This window comes from Zalophus californianus, chromosome 9 (genome assembly GCF_009762305.2).
Source record: "Zalophus californianus isolate mZalCal1 chromosome 9, mZalCal1.pri.v2, whole genome shotgun sequence".
In the NCBI taxonomy this organism is placed as follows: Eukaryota; Metazoa; Chordata; class Mammalia; order Carnivora; family Otariidae; genus Zalophus; species Zalophus californianus.
In genome coordinates this window covers 97,340,034-97,360,442 of record NC_045603.1, presented here as the reverse complement: position 1 = coordinate 97,360,442, position 20,409 = coordinate 97,340,034, and the positions used below count along the sequence as shown (strand labels likewise).

The 20,409-nt window shown below is 39.8% G+C and overlaps 1 protein-coding gene across 4 annotated transcripts; it reads right to left on the bottom strand.

The window, feature by feature from the left end:
- Positions 1 to 2,489: 2,489 nt before the first annotated feature.
- NECAP1 (NECAP endocytosis associated 1) lies at positions 2,490 to 15,006 on the bottom strand. 4 transcript variants are annotated; one of them, XM_027592988.1, is made up of 10 exons: positions 14,863 to 15,000; positions 12,306 to 12,408; positions 12,015 to 12,079; positions 9,026 to 9,126; positions 8,766 to 8,870; positions 7,992 to 8,073; positions 7,042 to 7,150; positions 6,775 to 6,955; positions 4,536 to 4,638; positions 2,490 to 4,201 (listed from the first exon to the last, which is right to left on the bottom strand). In XM_027592988.1, exons 2-10 carry the CDS (start codon positions 12,327 to 12,329, stop codon positions 4,153 to 4,155), a joined length of 819 nt encoding a protein of 272 aa, XP_027448789.1. In that variant the 5' UTR covers positions 12,330 to 12,408; positions 14,863 to 15,000; the 3' UTR covers positions 2,490 to 4,152. The 4 variants fall into 4 exon arrangements, with proteins under 4 accessions (XP_027448789.1, XP_027448788.1, XP_027448790.1 ...); XM_027592987.1 differs by having other exon boundaries at positions 12,306 to 12,444; positions 14,863 to 14,978; XM_027592989.1 differs by lacking the exon at positions 12,306 to 12,408 and having other exon boundaries at positions 14,863 to 14,996.
- Between the last annotated feature and the right edge of the window lie 5,403 nt (positions 15,007 to 20,409).

Below are 20,409 nucleotides of genomic sequence, written 5' to 3'. Positions count from 1 at the left end.
CCCTTGAGTCTTTTTTCTATGTCTTTTTAAACACCTTCCCTGTCACCAGGCTGTCTGGGCAGTATTTCCTACAGTTGTGCTAGAGTTGCTAGAGGGAGCTCGCCCTCTAGTGGTCCCATGCTGATATGCAGTCAGATTAAGCATTCACAGAAAGTGCTCCAAGGCCTTCTTTCCTATTACAATTTCAGTGGCAGAGCACACATAAGAAAAAAGAAAATATTAAAAAGCATAATCCACAATGGGTCTTAATGCATTACTGTATGTAACTGAGGGGATGACACTATCCCCAGACTGTTAAGGCAGAACATGAGGTCACTGCGGACAATTATTTTACTCCCAGCTCCAATATAGGCAATTCAAGCATAGCAGAGCTTCTTAAAAAACATACTACTCCTGTATCTTGTTATCTTTCAAAAGGGGACTGAAGATGACTATTACAAAATCTGAAATAAATGCCAAACCATAAAATTTCTGTGAAAACAATCACAAGGCTATATATATCCTCCAGGCTTAAGGAACCTGGAAGTAAAGGTAATAAATCACTCTCTTAGTTTTTCCTTTCTCAACAGAATATGTGCTTGATGGGCAGCTCCTGAGTAGGAGTCCTCTAGTCACAAACCATATATATTATCTTCATGTACAGTTAAGAGGCAATAACAGAAGTGGATTTTTTTTTTAAAGATTTTATTTATTTATTTGAGAGAGAGAATGAGAGAGAGCATGAGAGGGGGGAGGGTCAGAGAGAGAAGCAGACTCCCCGCTGAGCAGGGAGTCCGATGTGGGACTCGATCCCGGGACTCCGGGATCATGACCTGAGCCGAAGGCAGTCGCTTAACCAACTGAGCCACCCAGGCGCCCCAGAAGTGGATTTTTTAGAAGCTAGAAAATAACTAAAACATAACCAAAGTGCAATGTAATCTTAGACAGTTATAATAATCAAAATGAGACAATAAGCTACCAAACCTACCCACAGCTGTGCTTTACGATATCATTTTTCTTTTCCCAGGTCATAGGAAAAGTACCAAAGTAAAATTTTTCTTCATCACTGCTTTTCCGATCCCTAATACTGACGGACTCGGGAGCACATAAATGAGATTTTCTCCAACTATGACAAAGCATATAAGGAATACTTATGTCATGTAGCAAGGAACAACCCTGAGAATGAGTAAAAGGAAAACACTCAACTTACTGATTTCTAGTCCTTCTTCACTGAAATCACTGTTTATTCAACAAGTGAGCATCGGCTCTATGGAAAGGCATACAGAAGTATGGTGAGTAGATAAAAATGCAGACATGGTCTTTATATTCAAAGAGTTTACAAACTAATAAGAAAGAGAATTTCAACAGCAACCCAAACAAAACCAAGATCATTTTTCAGACTGGGAGGATAGGTGACATTTCATGAAGTAGTATGTACACTAGCTTTATGATTGGAAAGGATTTCAACAGGCAGGAAGGTGTTCTAGGCCGAGGGAATTTTAGCAAGCATTCAGTGCTCATGGCGCTAATGGCATCTGAAGAATGACTAGTACCCTAGTTCCAGGAGCATACTGTGAGTGCAAGGGAAGACAGAATTGAGGATGAAATGGTACTATGGACTTTATTCTGTAAGCAAAGGAAAATCGTTCAGGACAATGAACTGGGGAAGAAAGGGCATGAGCAGGGCTCGGTTTAGGAAGATGATTCTGGTGGTACCGGGTAAGCTGAATTGGAGCTGGAGGAAAAGAAAGCTAGAGGCAAGCCAACTGCCTAGAAGGTTATCAGGATGGAGGAAGTGGAGTAATAAAAGTTTACACCACAACTGGGAAGACAGATACAAATGTGTAACTGCGGGGATTGAGCTAAAAAAAAAAAAAAAAGATTGTCCACATTCTTCCCCAAATAAAACCTGAGGTTTAGCATACACTTCTATCAATGACAGTGCCTCACCACCTCAGCAATGCTAAGAAAGGCCATGGGTGGGAAAGCCATGTAGGCCCTATTCTAGGAAAGCAAAAGGAGGAGGTGCATCAGAACCTCTGGAGGGAACGGCATGTTACTTTAAAGAAAAAAGAAAAAAAAAAAGGCCAGCACATATATCATTCTGATTCACCTTCTGTGAAAATCACTGAATGAGAACTCCAAGATCTTCTGGTTTCCCAAGTCTGTGACACTGACTTTAGTTCCACCTCTTACACTGATTCCCCTCATTTAAGCTGCTTATAGTTCTGGGATGTGAGAGGTGGCCTAGATCATAAAGACAATCTGAAGCAAATGAAATGAACTATACCAGCAAATAAATAATTCATATATAAATCATCTCTATTAGGAGTGCTCTGTGGGTTTAGAACCATGAAGACAGAAGTGTAATCTGAACTTAAAAGCCCTATTTCTTGAAAAAGAGTAATTGATATAAAATGTCTGTTTATTACCTACTGGCCCATTTATATTGGGTCAGTTAAATTAAAAAGGCACTGAAGTAGGCAAATTAAAAGATAAAGGAGACACTACCTTTTTCCACATTTTTAATTACCATTATTGCACCAATACAGCATATGCTTTATATACATATATTTTAAATTTCATTTTCAATTTTCCAGCAATTCAAATACATAATATATTATCATCTTGAGAATACAAAGAACACAACGTGGAGGAAGATTGAGAAAATAGGTTCCCAGTAGTTAGTCACTAGTGATTCTAAAGAACTTTCCATTTAGTGTTTTCTATTGGAATTTTAAAAATGTCCTGCCATGGCTCTGTAAGAATAGAGCTGCCTGGAACAGGAGGCAATGAAAAAAAATGGACCCAAAGTTTAAAAGCGTCAGGAAGGAAATACAGGAGAGAGAATATATTTTGAAACTAAATATAAGACTCCCTTCAGCCAGAGTGTACACATCCAAAGAAGTGCTAAGGGAAGAAATGATATCCTCCCATCTCATCCTCAAAATTGCCCATTAACAAACAAAATAGGTAGTGCCCATTCATCTAAGAAAGGGAACTCTCTTCACAGCATCATAAAAGGAATGGTGGGGTAGAGGGAAGGGAAAGTGGTTGGAGAGCAACTTGCTTCTGAGATACCCCAGGTGACCATTTATCAAGGCCATCACGTGGGCAAAACTATCACAACTAGCGTGCCATGGACTCTCCGACTTCCTTCATACATGACGATGTAGGTAATAGCAGCTTTCTAGTGAAGAGCTAGATGGACTGAAAAATAACTGTTTATGGAAAGGGGCCAGATACCCAGGCAGCAAGGCAATGTGGGTACTGAAAGAGAGTTACGTGCTTTCAACCCTTCTGCTCGACACATCCTGTTAAAAACTCTAAACCCTTCAACTTCAGGTCAAATAATGGGGCAAATACAAAGTAATGCAGCAGATAGATGGAACTGCCAGGAAGTAAACGCTTCTCTACAACATAACTTGGGAAACACGGCCCCTTGAACCTCCTTCATCCAAGAGACACCCACTGGTCAAAGTTGTTGCACTATTCAGCAAACAAAAGAACAGCGAAAGTGCCACCAACAAAACCCTCTGAGCACAGGAAGAAACATGTAAACACATGAGAGGGTGACGGAGCTGCACCTGGCACTGGATGTTCACTGAACAGGATAAGCCTGAAGGAGGATCTATAACACAGACCCAGGAAACAGGTCTTTCTTCATATCTATCCCTATCAAAACTCTGAATTTGTAAACACTGAGGTCAGTCAATCCATTTTTAGGGTCTTAGGTTAATGGAAAAGGAAATTTCAAGATTTCTGTTTCCCCTGAAATTGTTAAGTAGGGCACACGGGGTCATGAGACGATATGGAAATAAATTAAAGAATTGAAAAGATAGAGAAAAATTTTACAGATGGTAGAGTTCATTTCCCCCTCAAAGAGACCTGGCCTTCTGAGCCCTGCATAGTCAGCCACAAGTATGGTTAAGACCCATTATTCCCTGCCTTAATAGTGAACAGGGGATAAGAGATACTTTCTTGGCTGTACAGCAAGTAACAACACAGGGGAGTGATATAAACCAGCTTGAATGCAATGGAGAAGCTATGAAAAGGACTGTCCAGTAATTTTGGTTCTGGGGAGAGAAGGGGTTCCTAGCTTCCCTCACAGATTGGTGCCCTCAAGGTCATTTTTTTTCTTCAAGTCTGTCCTTAATGTCCTGCCAATGCTATTCAGAACTGGACCCAGTTGGATGGCTGTGGTGCCTGGTTTGGAACAGAGCTGCAAGACAGGAGAACAGAGAGAAAGCCAAAGGAATTAGGATAGCTACTCCATTCTTCACGTGATAGCTTCCAAGAAATTGCTACCCAGAATTTTTGAAACTATACCTCACTAGAAATTCTAATTATCAAGGCTTGAAATATCCCACTCAAACTTCATCCTACAGTTTTCTTACCCCACCATCCCCAGCACTCCTCTACTTCCTTACCTAGAATTCCTGCCAAAGACTCTGTATGACCTGCAACGCCCTGCTTTCCCAGATCAAGATTTCATTTGACTGTAACACATCCTCTGCACTCTGATTGAGAGTATGGTGGTTTCACTAGGCTCATACCTGGATGCAGTGCTAAAGTCTCCCCACAAGTCACTGCTTGCAGAAACTGGAGCTGGTGCTGGTGTCGTGACAGGAGCAGGAGAATCCAAATCTAAAAGGATATCTGAATACACAGTAAAGAGATGAGAAAAGAAAAGGGAAAACATAATAAAAATCTTAGAAATAAAAGCTCAGGGGTGCTTTTAAGTTAAGGCAGTCGCTAAGCGTCTGCCTTCGGCTCAGGTCACGATCCCAGGGTCCTGGGATCGAGCCCCGCATTGGGTTCCCTGCTCAGCGGTAAGCCTGCTTCTCCCTCTCCCACTCCCCCTGCTTGTGTTCCCTCTCTCGCTGTCTCTCTCTCTGTCAGATAAATAAAATCTAAAAAAATAAAAACCTATGCTCACACAAAAATCTATATACAAATGTTCACTGCAGCTTTACTTTTAATAGCCAAAAACTGTAACAACCCAGCTGTCTTTCCATGGGTGACAGTTATACACGCTTGTGGTACCTCCATATTACCCAGCAATAAAGAGAAACTATTGAGGGACACCCGGGTGGCTCAGTCGGTTAAGCATCTGCCTTCGGCTCAGGTCATGATCCCGGGATCCTGGGATCGAGCCCCGTGTCAGACTCCCTGTTCAGCAGAGAGCCTGCTTCTCCCTCTCCCTCTGCCTACCGCTCCCCCTGCTTGTGCTCTGTCAAATAAATAAAATCTTAAAAAAAAGAGAGAGAGAGAGAGAGAAACTACTGATATACACAACTTGGATGAATCTCAAGGGAAGTATGCTGAGTGGAAAAAGCCAATCCCCAAAAGTTATGTACTCTGTGATTCCATGTATATAAATTCACGAAGTGACAAAATCATAGAGATGGAGAAGAGATCAGTGATTGCCTAGGGTTAGTGAGGGGGTGTGGGGCAGGATGCAGGAGGTAGGTGTGGTTATAAACGGATGACATGAGGGATCCTTGTACTGATGGAGCTGTTCTGTATCCTGACCATGGTGATGGATTCAGGAACCTACACATGATAAAAGTGCATAGAACTAAAAACACACATATATACACAAATGAGAACACATAAATCTGGTGAAATCTAAATAAGATCAGTAGATGGTATTGATGTCAATTTCCTGGTGATATTTGACTTTGGTTTTGCAAATGTTACCATTTAGGGGAATTGAGTAAAGGGTACACAGGATTTCTTTGTGTTATTTTTTACAACTGCATGTGAATATAATTACCTTAAAATAAAAAGTTTAATTCAAAAAAATTAAAATTTTAGACATTATCCCCAGTGCCTTCTAGAGACACTTATGAAAAGAAGTAGGTTACAACCATTTTTATCTCAAAATTCCAGAAAGAGAAACTTTACTCTTAGCAATCAATGATAAGAATGCTCTGCATCCCTGCAATATATAATAAGTTAAAACTAGATTCTAATATCTGCTTCTCTAATCTTTGGAAAACTCCTTTCCGAGTTCTAATGTTCTCATTTTGAAATGGAAATAACTATTTTTCCCATCAGATAGTACAGAAGAGTGAAAATGTATTCACAAACCCAGATGCTGTCTAATTTTCTCCCAACTGCCTTTGTGAAGAAACAGAGAAGATTAAAAGAAATAACATTTACTGACTGACTACAACGTTCCATGAACTGTGCTAAGTAGTGTCACATCATTTCTCCTTTACAATCCTGGGGTAATTCTAAGTCTCCATTTTACAGATAAGAATATTGAGACAGGGGTGCCTGGGTGGCTCAGTCCATTAAGCATCTGCCTTTGGCTCAGGTCACGATCCCAGGGTCCTGGGATTGAGCCCTGTGTCGAGCTCCCTACTCAGCGTGAGGCCTGCTTCTCACTCTCCCATCCCCCCGGCTTGTGTTCCCTCTCTCGTTGTCTATCAAATAAAAAAAAATAAAATCTTTAAAAAAAAAAAAAAAGATATAAAATAGCAGAGCTATGACCAAAATCTTTCTCCATCTGACTTAGGCCTACTAGCATCTAACCAAGGTACAATGAAGAAAATAGTCTTTTTAATATCTATTCATTTTCTGACAAAGAACCTACCAACTACCATGACTCTCGGTTCACTAGAAAAGCTTTAATTCCTTACTAGAGGCTGCCAGAATCACCTTGTCAGTACCAAGTGCCATTTCATAGCAAAAACATCAACACACTCCTTGGTAAACAGGTGCTACCCAATCAAAACCTAAGATATGATGATTTCTCAAAGTTAAAAGTAATAGGGAGAGATTTACCTGCATCACTACCTCCATGGTTAGATTTTGGAATGGGTGGTGGAGTGACATGATTGCTGATGGGAACGGAGGTTGGTGGGGGAATAGTGACTTTGCCTCCAGGTGGGGGTGGGAGCAAGCTCAGACCCCCAGCCCCTGTAGTCTTGGGCTTAGAAGCACCTCCTTTCTTAGTTGTAATGTTCTACAATGAGAAAACAGAGAAGAGAAAGAAAAAGTCACAAGCTTATTATAAAAATACAGGGAGTGGGGGAAAGAAATCATACTCACCCCAATACTCAACTTGATGGTCTGTCCTTCCTTGAAGCCCAGATCCAACTTAGGACGATTGTCCATGTCCTGAGATTCTTTGGAAATCTCAGATTCCTGCTTTACCCACCTTCAGTAAAAGAGTAAATTATCTTAATTTGGGATTACCTAAAAGCAGAGACCGACACACAAATCTGAGTGTAACTAACTTACATGAAACAGGATTTCAGAAAGCAGAGCGAGGAAACATGAAGAATGAGGAAGGAAAGGAAGAAAAGCCATGAAAGAGGGCAACAGGGTTCAATGGTACTGAGGAACCACCCAGAATACATATTTAACTTATCCCTCCAAAGGAGGGCATTTAGCTGCCAATCCCCATCCTCCATGGTTGAGGGCTACCCCTGAGGGAGTGTAATTAATTTCTCAGTCCCTCCAGGCTGCTTCCTTATGCCAACGGAGTGGAATTCCACAATTTCAGAGTCCTGAGCCAGAAAAGCAGAGTTATGCCTATGCCTGCCCTTGAAGTAGGAAGTTGACATTGTGCACAGTGCTATGCACCACAGCTGTGCCAAAACCAGGCAGGCGGAAGAAATGTTGAAAACAGACATAAAACATGTCAGCTATACAAAGTAACAAAACTGGCACACAATTCCCCACATATCTCCCATACAGTCCTATTATTATATGCCTCCCTCAGCCACTTAAAATCAAGTGCCAATTCCCCAGAGACATAAGCAAAAGCATCTCAAGACACTGTACAAGGGACCGAAAACATGTTCCAGGTTTTAAGGAAAGGTCAAAGCAGATAGAAAGATAATGTAAGGAAACAGCAAATGGGAAGATTCAAATTCATAATGAACTAGTTTACCAAATACAGAAACCAGGAGGTAAAAGAGATAGTGTCTATTCAACTGAAAAGGAGCACTTCCAAAACTTTTTAACCAGGTAACTAAAGGACAAGTTTCACTCACTTGAAGTGATCTTGCAAGGAGACATTAAAGTCAAAGGCATCACCCCGATCTGTGAAGCCAATGCCAATGAAAGCACTACGCCCTGTGAAAAAGACAGGAATACTCAGAATAGGAAGTGTCCCTTAGGGAAAATTCCACCCAGTGAAAATTAACAGTCACCTTAACTAAATCAAGTCGTGAACATAAAACATTTTCTCACAACCCAGGGGTCCAAAAACTACATACAGCCCAAGGGCCAAACACTGCCATTGCTTGTCTTTATAAGTAACATTTTACTTGAACACAGCTACACCAATTTGTTTACATATTATCTATGGCTGCTTTCATACTACATCAGCAGAATTAAGTGGCTACAATAAAGAACAAAAATCTAAAATATTTACTATCTGTGTCCAAACAGAAAAAGTTTAACAATCTCTGATACAGACTATGGAGAAAAGACAGACTGCCCTAGACACAGATGATTTAAGACAGTCCCATCAAAACCTACCACAAACAATGAATGAATGGGCAATATGTGTTAATTCTTTGGTTAGCTAGACATTTTGATTTATTTACGTCTACCTATTAATTACCACGTCCTGAACTTGTGTTCATACCTATTACAAATAACATGTTAATCCTTGTCCTTTAGCAACTGTAGTTAACTATGGAGAAAGGAGAGGAAAAATTTAGTAAACTGAAGTAAGATAAATGCAATTAGGACACACTTTCATTGAAGTGCATTTACCTGTTTTCCTAATATCATCCCATTCAAAATCCCAGATTCCTTACCAGTACCATCCTGGATCCGGATTACAAAGTAGCGGCTGGAATCTGTCACTGTCTCCACAGCAATACCAGGATACTGTTCTACTGGTGCCTGAGCAAAGAGCTCCCCTGACAGATAAGAAAAGACTTCTTTGAGCAAAGGAAGCAAAAAATCTAAAACTCCAGTTAACAAACATTTCCATGCCAGTCCCCAACTTAAATGTACTTACAAAAATGCACCAAACTAATACTCTTAATATGTTAAAGAGTCAGCAGCAGATTACCTGAAACTTTATCCTCAAGTTTGATATAAGCGATCTTCCCTTTTGAAGTGATTCGGAGGCGACCAGTCCAATCAGGCTGGTCTAATTTCCAGTCAGATGCCCTAGAATAGGAAAATAGGAAGTCTTAGGTCCATGTCTTTAATTACTAAAAGCCTACACAGAATCATTTGCCATATTCCTGTTTTGCTGTCCTGGTTGCTTATTCTTTTTACCTATTAAATAATCAATAAGAATAACTCATGATCTGGGTGTCTGGGTGGCTCAGTTGCTAAGCGTCTGCCTTCGGCTCAGGTCATGGTCCCGGGGTCCTGGGATCGAGCCCCGCATTGGGCTCCCTGCTCCACAGGAAGCCTGCTTCTCCCTCTCCCACTCCCCCTGCTTGTGTTCTCTCTCTCACTGTGTCTCTCTCTGTCAAAAAGTAAATGAAATCTTAAAAAAAAAAAAAAAAAACTCATGATCCCCTCTACATAGATGTTTCATTATTACATATAGCCCAAAGCAAACAAATCCTTACTACGTAAGGATTACCCAATAAGCATCAAGAAAAACATGTAAAGTACAAATACGAGCAATTTAAAAAAATTCCCATAATACTATTTCCATACTGCAGAAAATAATTTATATAATAATGGGGCGCCTGGTGGCTCAGTTGTTAGGCGTCTGCCTTCAGCTCGGGTCATGATTCCAGGGTCCTGTAATCAAGCCCCACCTCGGGCTCCCTGCTCGGCAGGGGGCCTTCTTCTCCCTCTCCCACTCCCCCTGCTTGTGTTCCCTCTCTCACTGTGTCTCTCTCTGTCAAATAAATAAAATAAAATCTTTTCAAAAAACAATAATAATAATTTATATAATAGTATTTGACTGATCAGGTAACAACAAAGTCTACTAAATGAATTATACTAGGTAACAGAAGCCGTCCCAAATCCCTAAACGTATCATCTTTCACTGAATTCAACCAATATTTACAGAGTGTGTATTAAATCAGAGGCACTGTTCTAGATGCTTGGGATACAACAGTGAATGAACAAAACGAAGACTTCTACCCTCATGAGGTTTACATTATAATAGAAAACAGATAATAAAAAATAAGCAAAATAATTAGTATCTCAGAAGATGGTAAGTGCTAAAATAAAAAGAAAATGCAGAGGCAGAAAAGGGAAATTGGGAGGGTAGTGGGAGAGTAAACAGCTTGCAACATGCAAGAAGGTGGTTGGGGAGACCTTATTAACCAGGTGAAATGTGAACAAAAACGTGAAGAAAGCAAGAAAGTTACTCATGCAGATATTGGAGGAAGAAGGCGATTCTAGGATTGGAACACTTAGTGCAAAGGCGCTAAGGTAGGAGTGTGTCTGGAATGTTTGCCCTCAAAAAAAGGAAGCCACTGCAGTAAGAATAAAATAAATTAAGAGATGAAGTGAGAGAGGTAACAGAGGACCAAATTTTACAGGTCTTGTAAGAACTTTGGCTTTGACTCTGAGTGAAGGAGAAGCCATTACAGGTTTTAAGCAGAGGTAAAATATGATCTTCCTTTTATTTGTTTTAAGAGAGTAGTTACTTTTTTAAAGACTTATTTATTTGAGAGAGAGAAAGAGAGGGAGGAAGAGAATCTCAAGTAGAGACTCCCCACTGAGCGTGGAGCCGGACACAGGGCTTGATCCCATGACCCTGAGATGATCATGAACTGAGTCAAAATGAAGAGTTGGACGCTTAACCTACTGAGCCACCCAGGCGTCCCAATCTCCCTTTTATTTTAAAAGGATTACTTTATTGTGTGTAGAAGCAATATAGGGATGTAAGTACTTAGTTAAGACACTACTGCAGTAATCTAGGAGTCATGATGGTGACTAGGAACAGAGAGCAGCAGAAGTAGCTAGATTCTGGATATATTTATTTAAAGTAAAGAAGCAGGATTTTCTAAGGGATTTAATGTGAAGTCAAGGATGACTCTGAAGACTTTAGCCTGAGCAAAGGAGCTGCCAATAAGTGACACAGAAAGGCTATAGGTAGAGCACGTCTGGGAAGAAAGATCAGGAGTTCAGTTTTGAATATGTAGAGTTTGAGATGTCAAATAGATTTTCAAGCAAAGCTAGAGAGAAGGCATTTGAATATGAGTCTGGAGTTTAGGAAAGACATGTGGGCTAGAGACAGCGACGTCCATGGAAACATTACAAACTACTGAACACTTATAATCTGTATGATAAATGAATTTGAATGAAATCTAAGACATTATTTAAATATGACCAATTTTACAAAGCACTGCCTTGTGATTTTGTTTTGTCAGCATGTGGAAAAGAGAGGGCAAAGTAAAAGTTATTAATAACTCATCCTGGGACAGCTGGCTGGCTCAGTTAGTAGAGCATGTGACTCTCGATCTCAGGGCTGTGAGTTCGAGGCCCACGTTGGGTGCAGAGATTACTTAAAAATAAAATGGCAAAAAAAAAAAAACAAAACTCATCCCTTAGAAACCTGAAAACGAATACTTGCAAGTTAGAAAGGTAACAATAAGGTATATCTAAACAAGAATAAGTTTAAGGAGAGAGTAAGCAAAAGGTGGAAAAGAGAAAAATGAAAATGAGCACAGGTTTTGAACAGGATTTATAAATCTTTGTCATGTCCTCCTCTCTTGATGCCCTGCCTCAAAGAAGCTCAAGCCCTTGAATCTGATCCGACTACAATGTTCTAAAGGTCCCTGTATTTTAATTTTTTTTTAAATGAGTCATTACTTCTGTCATGCCACCATGAGCTAAACATAGTGTACTGAATGTATTAGGAACAAGCCTACCAGCTGTGTTTCCTGGGACAGGTTCCTTGTCTTATTTATCTTGCATGTCCAGTGGCCAATATTAAACAAATTGTCAGTAAGTGAATGGATATTCCCAGCAGCAATTTCCCTCAGCCCTGAACCTTAGTTCCTTTCCCGCTCCCAAAACCTAGCCTGAGGAACTCTTGGTTTCGCTGGTCTTCTGAACAGACTTCACAAATTTTCACTTACCTCAGTAATAAATCCTTACAGCAACCATACGGAATAGGCATGAAAAGCCTATCATCTCTGTCTCTCTAAGTGAAGAACAGTAACACAGTAAGTAATGATGCCTAACTTTGAAGTCCAGCATTCTTCTCATCACATTAAAACAGACTATTGAGTTTACTATTGATTAAGCTGAGGAGGAGGGCAGTGATGAATATAAAAACAGTTTTAGAGGTTGGGAAACTATTTCTTAATCATTTATAACTTTCTCATCGACCTAAATTGTCAGTGAAAGCCTGAGAAGCAAGAGCTCACCATAGATGAATCGAAGTCATTCATTCCCTCTAATCTTGTTAGTCACTGAAACCAAGTATTCCTCCTGCTTCCTAAAAAGCCCAGTTTTTCCTTTAATGGCAGCCTAAAGAAGAATCATGCTCATAATATAAAATGGGTTCTGTAAACAAGATTAGGCAGACAAAAAGACATAAAAGTAATATTTATTAAGCATCTATTATGTGCCAAGCATTATGCCCATTCTTATGAAAATTAAGTGAGAGGATACTGCAAGATAAGTAGTAGTATATCCATTTTTACCAATGAGGAAACCGCAGTTCAAAAGAGTTAAGCGTCGGGACGCCTGGGTTGGCCTAGTTGGTTAAGCGTCTGCCTTTGGCTCGGGTCATGGTCCCAGGGTCCTGGGATCGGGCTCCCCGCTCAGTGGGGAGTCTGCTTCTCCCTCTCCCTCTACTGCTCCCCCTGCTTGTGTGCTCTCTCGTTCTCTCTCTAATAAATAAATAAAATCTTTAAAAAACAAAAAGAGTTAAGTGTCTTGCCAAAAGCAAATAAATGGGAATCTTGGTGCAAACTCAGTGCAGCTCTCTCCATTCACTATAGTAAGAGTGGCTAATGAAAAAATGCCTTTTGGAAGATAGGAAATGTCAATAATAAGCATGGAAACCATAGATAACAAGAAAAAGAGGAAAATTAAAAAAATGTTTTGATGGCTCAGTGCAATTAACTGACATAAGGATAAAAGGCTATGGATAAACTAGAAAGTGAAGGTAGAGAATGCAGATGAGAGAAGGAAGGTCTTTAAAAAAAAAAACAAAGTAGAAGAAAAAGAAGAGAACCCCACTTTGTGGTGTATCATATCCTTTAGGAAGGCTTTACTACTAAAGTTGGAAGTCATGAGCTATTTCACCTACTTCAATGCTAACTTACGTGATTAAGTGCAATCTTTTTTTTTAATTTTTTATTGTTATGTTAATCACCATAGATTAAGTGCAATCTACTAATTTCTTCCACGTTTACAGAGTGCCGACTATGTGCCAGACACTGTACTAGACCCTGGTACTATAAAATTAGAAAAGAAACAAGTTGTTCATAGCTAGTCTAGAGAAACAGATGGAGCAATTACAATACAGACGGAAGAACACTCACTATGATAGAGACAAGCACAGGTGCTATGGAAGCACGCAGAGAACACACCAAAGCCAGAATGGAAGGGTCAAGGGGGCTTCCCAAGGAAGGTGATGTCTCAGCTGAGTCATACATATTATTACCCCTAACTACTATCAAAAAGCATGTAGATTCCTATTCATGGTCAATCTGGAGTCTGATTGAAAGCCTGGAATTAGGACTACCTCTTTGCCAAAAGGTACAACCCACAGGGTCTAAGGCACAAGTCAGCAAGTACAAATATATTGATTCATGATGAATGAACCTCCTGTAAGGAGGCAAAATAATGGACACAGGAGGAGGACAACAGCCAAAATAATTATAAATGCCAAGAGGAAAATCATGATGGTGATGTGGATCAGAGAACAGTAAGAACAATATCTTATATACTTATATGCTGCTTTACTGTTTCCTAAATTCTTTCACATTTATTATATTATTTCATTTAACCCTCCAAAAACTTCTGTGAGGTACACAACTAGAGCAGGCTTTATTACCATTAACTTTTTTTTTCCTATTTCACAGATGAGAAAAACTAAGGCTTGGAAAGGTTAAGAGATTTGTCCCAAATCATATAGCTGTTAAGTTGCCAGGGGTCATACTCATATTTCTTAACATGTAACCCAGTTAACATGTTAACTTTTTCCACTACATGACTTCACGACCTCCTACAGCATCCTCAGAACCTCACCATCATTGGATTACAAGATGGTTAGCTGGCCCTACAGAGAAAATGCTGCATTAACTCTGGAGAGAAAAAGCTATGGAAGAGGTTAAGAAGGGAGGGGGGTAAGGAAAATAGAAAATACTATGTAATCATCAAGAAAATGTACTGAAAAAAAAAAAACAGAATAGACACCCACTGGAAAACCTATAATCATAACCTTTGCCCACTAACAAAAGAACTGAAAGGAAAACCAAATGGTGGATGGTATTTGGTAGCAAGACTGACAACAGCACAGAAGGTAAACTATCACCTACAGAATGGCCAACACAATGACTACCCACAAAAGCGCACGGGGTACTGGAAATGTGTACGAGCGGGAGGACGGGAGGGGGCTTCGACAAGGGTGACAAACTGAAGGACGCAGGAAAAGAACCAAAGGTGACTGGCAATGGAGCAGGCACGACTGGATGTGGATGATGGGGAGCAGATGGGTAACCCAGAGGGGCCCAAGGGAGGAGGGGTGGGAGGGTGCAGACGGTAATTTTTTTTTAAAGCAGCGGAAACCAGGATGTCATCCCACAGTGAGGAAAGAACAGGAGGGGCAGGGCGATAACAACCCAGGTAGGGAGGCTAGCAAGGTGACAACCCAGAGGTGGCAGTGGCAAGGCACTCGCAGCGTGCTACCTGAGGAGGAAACTGTCATCCCCGACCCGGTATGCGTGTGCTGCAGTGTATGGGGGTTAGTACCTGTAACCGCGGTTGGAGGCCCGTGGAGGAATCCGGTAAACGCTAACGTCTGGCTTCACACACAAAACAGACTCGTACTCCAACTCGGCCGCCATCTTGGCTCTGCACTCCGCGCCACCGGTGGCGGGGCGTAGGAACGGGGGCGGACGTAGAGGGTAGGATGTTGGGCTGCGCGCAACTTCCGCTTACGCTACTTCCGCGCGATTTTAGTTTGGTTCTTGAGATTAACCTCCGGAGGTACGGGTTGGGGAAGCCATATTGAAACCTGGAAATCGTGAAGCTGCGCAGTTCGCCATCTTGGGTAATGGCAAAGTGGCCTTTCCAGTGCGTGACCCACGTTATAGAAATCTCCATTCCCGAAAGGTGATTAGGGAAAGCTCCATCTTGCCCGCAGTGCTTAGGGAGCAGGAGGACCGTCTTGAAATCTGGAGAATGTTTTTCTGACAAGAACCACTTTTTAACCATAGTTTCCCGGCAGAAAAGGGGTATCTGCCTGTTGGTAATCCCGAACCGGGTACCGACAGTAAATATATGACCCAGCAGTAGGCATGGTGGATTTTAATCTTCCAGCGTCTAAATTTTAAAAATGCCCAGCCTGATTAGTTGCCTAATAGCACCTTTTAATCTTGGATTTTACAGAACAGCACCTGATGAAATAGTTTGCCTCACTTTCAGTGTGCATTCTGATTATCTTTTTTGAAAATGTGAACATCTTAAACTCTTAAATGGGACCAACTCAATTACTGATAAATTCAAGAAGAGTGGTGGCGACTGGTGGCGCAGTCGTTAAGCGTCTGCCTTCAGCTCAGGTCATGATCCCAGCCAGGGTCCTGGGATTGAGCCCCGTGGGGGGCTCCCTGCTCAGCAGGAAGCCTGCTTCTCCCTCTCCCCCTGCTTGTGTTCCCTCTGTCTCTGTATCTCTGTCAAATAAATAAATAAAATCTCTAAAAAAAAATTGGTTCAAAGTGATAGTGTTGTGGCAAATTTACATGCGAAGTGTACAAAGAACATATTTATGGAAAGAGTTCAATAGAATTTATCGTTACAATAGGACTTGGAGCAAATAGTGGTCATTAAATAATAGCTCAGTGTTCGTGAATTTTTGGTTCAAAGTGATAGTGTTGTGGCAAATTTACATGCGAAGTGTACAAAGAACATATTTATGGAAAGAGTTCAATAGAATTTATCGTTACAATAGGACTTGGAGCAAATAGTGGTCATTAAATAATAGCTCATTAGTGTTCGTGAATTTTTTTTTAAAGATTTTATATATTTATTTGACAGAGAGAGACACAGTGAGAGAGGGAACACAAGCAGGAGGAGTGGGAGAGGGAGAAGCGAAGCAGGCTTCCTGCAGAGCGGGGAGCCCGACGTGGGGCTCGACCTGAGCCGAAGGCAGACGCTTAACGACTGAGCCACCCAGGCGCCCCTGAACTAATTTAATTAGCAGGGATAGATGTCAAAACCAAGTTACGAGCTGAAGTCTCTCTGACTACAATGGCAGTGGTCTTCGCCCCTTCATTATACTGACTGGTTGAAAACCTATCTTTAATAATAGTCTACCTGGCAGTGTGATAATCTTAAAATTAAAAAGATTTACGATATATATCCCTGGCAAGAATGTGGGAAATAAGCTACTCTCATACGCTAGTACCAAGAATGTACATTAACACAACATTTTGAAGGGAAATTTAGCAGAATTGATCAAAATATTGTATATAACTTTAAATTTAGTAAAACCACTATTAGGTATCTTAGAGACTTTTTTTTTAGGATTTTATTTATATATTGACAGAGAGAGACACACACAGCAAGGGAGGGAACACAAGCAGTGGGAGTAGGAGAGGGAGAAGCAGGCTTCCCGCCAAGCAGGGCGGGCGCTTAACGACTGAGTTACCCAGGCGCCCCTCTTAGAGACATTATTGTTTTTAGATTTTATTTATTTATTTTAGGAGAGGGAGGAGGAGAGAGAGAGAGAGAGAGCACACGAGGGGAGGGGAGGAGCAGAGGAAGGAGAGAATCTCAAGCAAACTCCACCCTGAGAAGGGAGTCAGACACCTCGCTCCAGCTCACCACCTGAGATCATGACCTGAAAAGAGACTCTTAACCAGCTGAGCCACCTAGGCGCCCCTACAGACATTCTTATATGCACAGTAAAGTAGGTACAATATTTATTACAGTACTGTTTGTAATAGTAATATGAAACAACATGAACATCTATCAGTAGAAAATACATATTAAAATATATATGACATGGGATGCCTGGGTGGCTCAGTGAGTTAAGCATTTGCCTTCAGCTCAGGTCATGATCCCAGGGTCCTGGGATCCAGTCCCACATTGGGCTCCCTGCTCAGCAGGGAGTCTGCTTCTCCCTCTACCCCTCCCCACTGCTTGTGTGCGTGCTCGCTCGCTCTCTCTCACACACACTCTCTCTCTCACACACACTCTCTCTCAAATAAATAAATAAAATCTTTAAAAATATATATATAACATAAAAAATATTTTAAATATACCTTGATATAACGGAATGATAAGAAGAGATCCATGATAAAAAACAAACAAAAAGAAAGCCAATAAACTTTCACTTAAAATTTCAGTAATCCTCAACTACTTCTGGTTCCAGAATTGTCTGTGTTCTTCATATTCTTCACACCTTTACATGCATTAAACCTTCTATCTTGAACATTTTCCTCTAGCCTGTCAATTTGACAAACTGATACATTCACATATGTGCTCAAATAATACCTCCTCTGTGACTTCACCAGGTACTTTTTTTTTAATTCCAATGTAGTTAACATACAGTGTAATATTAGTTTCAGTTGTACAATATAGGGATTCAAAACTTCCATACATCACCTGGTGCTCATCACAGCAAGTGCACACCTTAATCTCGATCACATATTTATCCCATCAACCCCCACCCCCAATAACCATCAGTTCGTTCTCTATAGTTCAGAATCTGTTTCTGGGTTTGCCTATCTCTCTCTTTTTTCCCTTTGTTCATTTGTTTTGTTTCTTAAATTCCACATATGAGTGAAATTTACCCACAGTAAAAACACATTTTATATTAGAACCCAATGCACACATATATACTTGAAACAAAGTTTTCCCAAAATGATAACCCTATTAAACATGATGGCAGTTTATAATTTTTATTGTGTTCTGTTCTGAAATGCCCTTCCCATTCATTCCTTGGTAAAATGCCTTCAGATGTAATTTAAATATCATTTTATCTGAGAAGTTCTTCTCAACTTCCCTAAACCCTGCTCTATGCTCCCACAGCATTATTTATACTTACATTTTAATTTTTATCACATTGTATTCATCTGTTTATACGTACAAAGGCAAGAAACATGTTTGTGTTTACCCAGTATCCATCACAGTTTTCAGAATGTAGTATGAACTCCATACTTTTTTTTTTCTGTTGAATAATTGTTTCTGTCCATTTTTACTGGGATAATTTGTTCTTTCCCAATCAAAAACTGCTAAATGTCTTGGCTGGAATTCACCTCTGCCCACCAGTACAGGGTAGCAGCTACACAATTCAAAAGTTCCAGACTGGAGACTAGATCAACTGTCCCAGAAATCAAGCTAATTTTCTCCTATGTGTGATTTTCCAAGTATATGTGATTTAACCGAGTTCAACAAAAGCACTTTTGTTAGAAATGACAGAGGCCTCATCCATCTCAAATTTTGATTACTTTTAGATATATTTTAAACATGAAAATAAAAGTCAAGTTTTCTTGACTTTTTTCCACCAGTAACATATTTTTCAGCTCTTTATTCTTTGCACAAATACAAAAAGTTATTTATCACAGGGTTTTCAATTCTGATTTACCTTTGCTCAGGGTACTGTTATCTTTCATGAAATCGTACTTGTTAAAGTATAAATGTTCTAAGTCCTAGGGTTGCTACAAATGCAGTGATAAAAGTTGTAATGAGATTTCAATCATAGTTTATAAATCTTCCTTACTTAGAATGGACCTAGTGACCTTGTGGTTGATATCTTGCACTTTACATATGACAGACTTGAATCCCAGACTTATTAAATCATTTGTCCAAAGACACAGTTGGTGATGAAGTCAGGATTGGAAACTCATGTCTCATGATTTACAAATTAACATTCTCTTCACCACACCACACTATTTAATACAAGAAGCACCCAAGATACTGGTACAAAAATAGTAAACTCGTGTAGTTTTGTACACACATCTATTTTTTTCACTTAATATAAACCATAAAGGGAACTTAACAAGTACACAAAAATAAATAGGATATTTATTGCAGAATTTTTGTAATTAGAAAATGGAAGTAATCTAAATGTCCATCAATCTGGAATTGATCCATTCCATAAGTAAATAAATTATGGTACATCTATCAATGAAGTACTATGCACCTATTAAACACTGAGATTGATCTATATGCTCAGATATGAAAAGGTAAATTAATAAGTGAAAAACTGCAAGGTACAAAAAAAGTGTAATATTACGTCATTTCTATAAAAAATAAATATAAGGGGTGCTTGGCTGTTTCAGTCAGTAGAGCATGCAACTCTTGATCTTGAGATCATGAGTTCAAGCCCCATGTTGGGTCTAGAGCTTACTTTTTAAAATAATAAATAAATAAATAATATCTAGACTTGATAGGCATAAAATAATTATGAACTATAGCTAAGATACTTAACAGGGGCTATTATTTCTAGCAAATGGAAAGGGTAAAGAAAGGGAAACTCTTTCATTTTATATCATTCTTTATGCTACTGTTGTAATAATTGTAACAGTAAATCAAGAACTATGCATCTAAAATTTCAATACATGAAAATGAAACTACATGTTGCTTATGAAGTCGTACATATGTAATAAAAGTATAAAAGCAATTAGGGGGAAGGGGTTATCTCTGGGGAAAGAGAGAGCTGAAAGATTTGGGGAAGGAGTATATATCTTTTTAAAAGTATCTGATGTAGGTTACCTGGGTGGCTCAGTTGGTTAAGTGACTGCCTTTGGCTCAGGTCATGATCCTGGAGTCCCGGGATCGAGTCCCGCATTGGGCTCCCTGCTGAGCAGGGAGTCTGCTTCTCCCTCTGACCCTCTTCCCTCTCATGCTCTCTATCTCTCATTCTCTCTCTCTCTCAAATAAATAAATAAAATTTTTAAAAAAATATCTGAAGTAAATACAGCATAATATAAAAACCTTAATGAAGCTGATTAGTCACAACTTGATAAAGCTGATGCTAATTCTATTTTTTATATACTTATTTGCCTGTTTTGAATATGTCATCATAATAAAATAAAGAATGGGAGCCCAAGAGGTAAAAATTTTAAAGTAAATAATGAAAAAATAACCCGGTAAATTACTGAGTGATGTAAGTGAGCTGCAGAATTATATGTATATTTTAAAGTGAGTATGCACAATGCTCACACACACACATACGCACACTTCACATATACTTACATGTACATAGAAAAACTTTGAAAAGGATACATTAAATAGCAATCACTTCTTGGGAAATGCACTTGGGAAAAGGAGAGGTAGAGAAAGAATTTTCAC

Excerpts from the sequence above, each read along its gene's own strand:
- NECAP1 (XM_027592986.1), bottom strand. The coding sequence starts at position 14,957 with ATGGCGGCCGAGTTGGAGTACGAGTCTGTTTTGTGTGTGAAGCCAGAC. Across the intron at positions 8,074-8,765 it reads CCGGATCCAGGATGGTACTG|GGCGTAGTGCTTTCATTGGC; the intron begins GTAAGGAATCTG and ends TCTTTTTCACAG. Across the intron at positions 7,151-7,991 it reads TCCTTGCAAGATCACTTCAA|GTGGGTAAAGCAGGAATCTG; the intron begins GTGAGTGAAACT and ends CTTTTACTGAAG.